The 4,764-nt window shown below is 44.8% G+C and overlaps 1 protein-coding gene across 1 annotated transcript in view; it reads right to left on the bottom strand.

Moving 5' to 3' along the window:
• The window catches only part of LOC143109902 (clathrin coat assembly protein AP180), a 25,434-nt gene extending 20,880 nt beyond the window's left edge, over positions 1-4,554 (bottom strand). The window contains exons 1-2 of the mRNA XM_076272707.1: positions 4,011-4,554; positions 3,629-3,781 (exon numbers count right to left, since the gene is read on the bottom strand). Of these exons, the coding sequence (XP_076128822.1) occupies positions 3,629-3,758 (130 nt within the window). The 5' untranslated portion in view covers positions 3,759-3,781; positions 4,011-4,554. The remainder of the gene's footprint in view (positions 1-3,628; positions 3,782-4,010) is intronic.
• Positions 4,555-4,764: the final 210 nt, after the last annotated feature.

Here is a 4,764-nt window from a genome sequence, read left to right as displayed (position 1 = left end):
AAAAAGTTTAATTAACAACGACGTGTCTTGGAAAAAAAACTTGTCTTGCTAATGCCAATGACAAAACAGTTGGCACGGTAAACCCCTAGTTAGCTTGCTAACTATTTTGCCAACATTGTGTTGTAACACCTACATCTTCAAGGGTTCTCAGCTTAACAATGGGAAAGGGAGGAGTGACTGGTGTCTTAATCTCTTCTTCCCATGACAATGTATACCATACAACATGATTATAAAAAACTAGTTGGAAAAAGCATGTGGCTTTAAAGATACAATATGCAGATTTAGCAACCAGGCAATATGTCTGAGAAATAAATAGTAAATAGGAATATTATTTACTCTCTATGTCAATGTTCTTCTGCCTTTGTCTCGGCCTCTCTCTCTCTCTCTCTCTCTCTCACTCTCTCTCAAGATTTGACTGTAGAGACTTACAATGTTGCACAATAAAGCCATGATGAGTGATAACGCATGTGATAAGAAATATGAACATGGAGCTCTCTATCTTTTATCTCTTCCCATACGTCTGTCTCACTCTTCCTTTCTCAAATTCTCACTATCTGTTACCACGGCAACCCATCAGCCATCTTTGGCATTCTACTCACTCACAGATAAAATACACCAGAGAAGAGAAGAGAACAGAACCGAAGAGAAGAGAATAGAGATTATGCACATGTTCACACAGAGTTTACCTCTATATGTTTGTGTTGTCTAGTAGTGAAGGAATGCAAAGCTCTGTGTGAGGAGGAACCAAGATGGAGACAAGTGGGAAACAGCAGGAGATGTTACAGAGCCAGGTACAGCTGCGTCAGATCAACACACACCAGAGTCCCTCACACACAGACCACTCTCTTTCAACACACAGACACACACACACACACACACACACACACACACATAGACGCACACACAAACTGCAACTCTATGAGTGGAGTACTTGACAAATTGAACAAACTATAATGCTCCACACCTGGTACATAATGTTCTTGAAAAAAGGGGATACACACATATATACACATAAACCCACACACACACATACACAGGTCATACTCCATTGCTACACTAGTGGTTTAAGTCATATACAATTCTAGAGTGAATACATGGGTTCAAACTACACCACTGCATTTTAAACAATGACAATAGGGGAACAAGAGCAAGAAGTATTCAAGATGAGGGTGAGAGGAGGGACAATTTAATATCTATATATAATATGGAACAACTGAATATCGGAGACAGAAGTGTGAATCTTGAATTCCCTAGAATCCCCAAATCACTAGAACCTTCACAGATGAGATCAAATATGGTTCTAGAACACCAATATAAAACACTAGAACCTTCACAAATGAGATCAAATAAGGTTCTAGAACACCAAAATAAAACAGAAGCCTAAACCAAAGATCCGCTTCAACCCTCTCTGCCTAAAGCTAATGCATGAGACAGCAGATGCAGGAGAGCTCTTTGCTGTGTGCTCACGTCTGCATAGTGTGACCAAGGGAACGGGGGAGGGGGTGGTGTGGGGTGATGGGGAGGCAGGCGCTGAATTTATGAGCCAATCTGGCTGAGAAGGGAGCCGTCACGAGTCACGACACAACCGGCCCGTGCCAACGATCTCACACATCCCCGCGCCAGGCTGGGTGCCACGGTGATGAAGCTATCCCAGCAGATACCCCCACACGCGCCACAACCGACGAGAAAGAGACGCCAGAGGCTGGCAGCACCTCTGGCAACCAATCATGCTGGAACCTGCTCCTTCAAGGAACACTCTGAAGAATAATTGCTCCTTCAGAGTGATGCCATAGAAGAACAACCTTTTGCTGTGCTTCAAAGAACCCTGAAGGCAATAGTTCTTTGAAGAACGTTTGAGAAAAGGTATGAAAATGGTCTTTCTGAGGAGCCATTTCCAATGTGAAGAACCTTTCACTTGAGGTAAAGGTTCAACAAAGTCATTGTTCTTTATAGAACCATGTAGTGATGAAAAGAAGCATTTAAGCATCTTTCATTTCTAGAGTGAAGTCTCAGAAACAGAAGCTGATCGGCTTATGCTGAGGTGAAAAGGGAATTTACTCTTTCAGGATGTGATATCTAATTTACTCTGATTGGTTAATAAACCGTATTATGGACTTTTTTTACTTGTCTGCTCCATAGAATGACATTGCACCTGTTGACCTGGACATATATGTATATATTCATCATATTATATGTACAGTAAGATATTCATTGATGCATAATAACTCAGTTGTAACTGAAATAATTATGGAACTGCGTTATCTTTTCTGTTATCTTTAGGACAGGTCTTTGAATGACACAAAATGCACATAGCTGTAATGGTAGGAGACTTTCTCTTCTCATTCAGGATGTGACCTAAGACCTCAAGGACATGCACAGTGCTGATGTTTGCATTGATAGTATCCTGATAGGCTTACTGATGTGTACTGCAACGGCACTATACTTTAGATAACTTCGCTCAGCCTCAAATAGGGAAAATCTGCTGAATGCATTCATGTGAATAGCACTGTCAATGTGTCTTTTCACACACACACACAGAAACATATGCACACACAGATGCGTGCACACACACACACACACACGCACACAAACACACACACACACAAACACAGCTCAGGTGCATGATCTGTGTGGCCGCGTTCTAGTCTCTAGCCGGCAGTAACGTGGTCACCTTTGGTGCAGTAAATTATGCATGCCATGCTTTGGCTCATCAATCCATAATTCAGCAGCCACGTCACCCAGGTGATAGGTCCAACCCACAATCCCTTGCTGCTCCCGGTTCTCTGCACCGGCAGGTCCGACAGGCCGATCGGCCGCGCCTGAGCAGGAAGTGTCCGAAGGAGTCGGGAGGAGTACCCTCTGCCCCTCCCCCAACCATCTACCCCAAATACTCATCCAGAGCACTAGCTGTTGCTAGCTGTAACATTCAAGACATACTTCAGGAATGGGGTTTTCATGCCTTGACTAGGACAAATATGTTTAATTCATGTGGCATCTCTAATAATGATACAGGTATAGATTAGTGAAATAACAACAGAGATAAGAACACATATGTGCATATGATAGATTGCATATAGAAAGATAACCTAAACTCTTGGGTTGGATTTGGGACATGGAAAAGGAAGTGAGGGGGCATCTGTGTGTGTGGAGAGGCTTTGGCCTGTGAGTCCCTCTGGTCAACTGTCCCCACCCCTTCTCCTTTCTCTCACTCACACACACCCAAGACACACACTCTCACTCACTCACTCACTCAAGCACACACACACACACACAAGGACACACATATGCTGGCCACAAGAGTTGTGCCAGTCCACCCACAACGCCAGGACACTCAAGGACAGCACAGCCCAGTAAAAATGCAGATGGACTGGCCAGGTTATGGAGGATAGCACCATCAATGCCAACAATCAATGGCTATTCCAAACATGACCATTCTCTTGTTTGCAAAATAACTGTTTTGATTGTAACACAAGGTTAAGTGTTCTGTATACATGCAGTTGCAGAATGCAGGTGTGTTGCGCACGCACGAAAGCGCATATTTCATATTGGCATGTGAAGGTGTTCTACAGACAGGCATCTGTCGCACTCGGCAAAAAAGATGGAGTGCATGGGGAGATGTAACACTCACAATCCAAGTGCTTCTTCTTGGGCGCCATCACCTCGTGTGTGGTAGCTTTGCAGACGCGCGTCGCCACTTCGGAGCCCGTGAGCTGGTATTGCGCAGCGGCAATGCGATCCGTCAGAGTCTGCCCCGACATTTTCTCCCCGTAGCGTCAACCACCTCAAGAATCACAGGACAGAACACAAATTAGAGACACGGCAACATATAATTCGTTACCGATTACCTAGCAGGTGGCTCTTCCCAACCCCTTTGCGGCTTGGTCTTCATTACTCGTCCAAATGACAAAGACATTCAATATCATGTCAACCAACCCCAGACAATAATGTATTATTTTTTTAATTAATTTCTAGTCACGTTGATATAGTAGCTCGGTCATGGGTATACTTACGCAAGGTTGCACGACTCTGTGTATCTCTGCGTGTCTCCCGTTATACCGTTCAGTCCAGCAACCGGGATAATGCCCCTATTACGTAACGCCCAACAGTCGCTATCAATTCTATTTTCTCACTCCCCTACGATAATAAGAAATGACGAGACGGCAAACGCGGACACGTCGCGGGAAGCTGTCCTCAGCTGCAGCGCTTTGCCTGATTGATGTCCAGGTTTAATTCAAATTCATTGAATTCCCCCTTTCCGTTATGCATGTACATCAGGAAAATGGAAACCAAATCCCACAGATACGCACGCTCAGAGTGACAATTCTGGGAGAAAATGTCGAGAGCGCGCCTACAGAGGAATTGCAGTCGGTGCTTCAAACGGAAATGGTGACGCACCGTATCCTTTAGGACCCGTAAATGACTCTGTCCTACGGAAAAGCCACGGAGATGTCTCCGCACAACGGAGGTTGAGGCTTCGGTCTGATGCCGGTCGGCGGTTGAAGGAGAGGATAGAGAATACCCGCTGTGGCCCACGCGAGGGTGGACTGAGGAGTAGAAATGATATAGTTGTTATTCCCTCTCGTCTGTTTGTTTATTTATTTATTTCAATGACAGCTCTCTCCTCTCGTCAAGGATCGGCGGACAGTGTCATATGATGCACCGCTACACTGACGGAACACTCTACTCAACGTCACGCGTTGTCAGGCGAATCCGCTCAAAGGGTTAAACCAGCGAGCCTGCGCAATGTATGTCTAAACTGCGCAG

The sequence above is a fragment of the Alosa pseudoharengus genome, unplaced genomic scaffold (assembly GCF_046254945.1).
Source record: "Alosa pseudoharengus isolate Yale_2024_CS ecotype anadromous, Long Island Sound unplaced genomic scaffold, YU_APseudo_1.1 YU_APseudo_1.1_scf_7, whole genome shotgun sequence".
Classification (NCBI taxonomy): domain Eukaryota; kingdom Metazoa; phylum Chordata; class Actinopteri; order Clupeiformes; family Clupeidae; genus Alosa; species Alosa pseudoharengus.
This window is presented reverse-complemented; position numbering and strand designations above follow the sequence as displayed.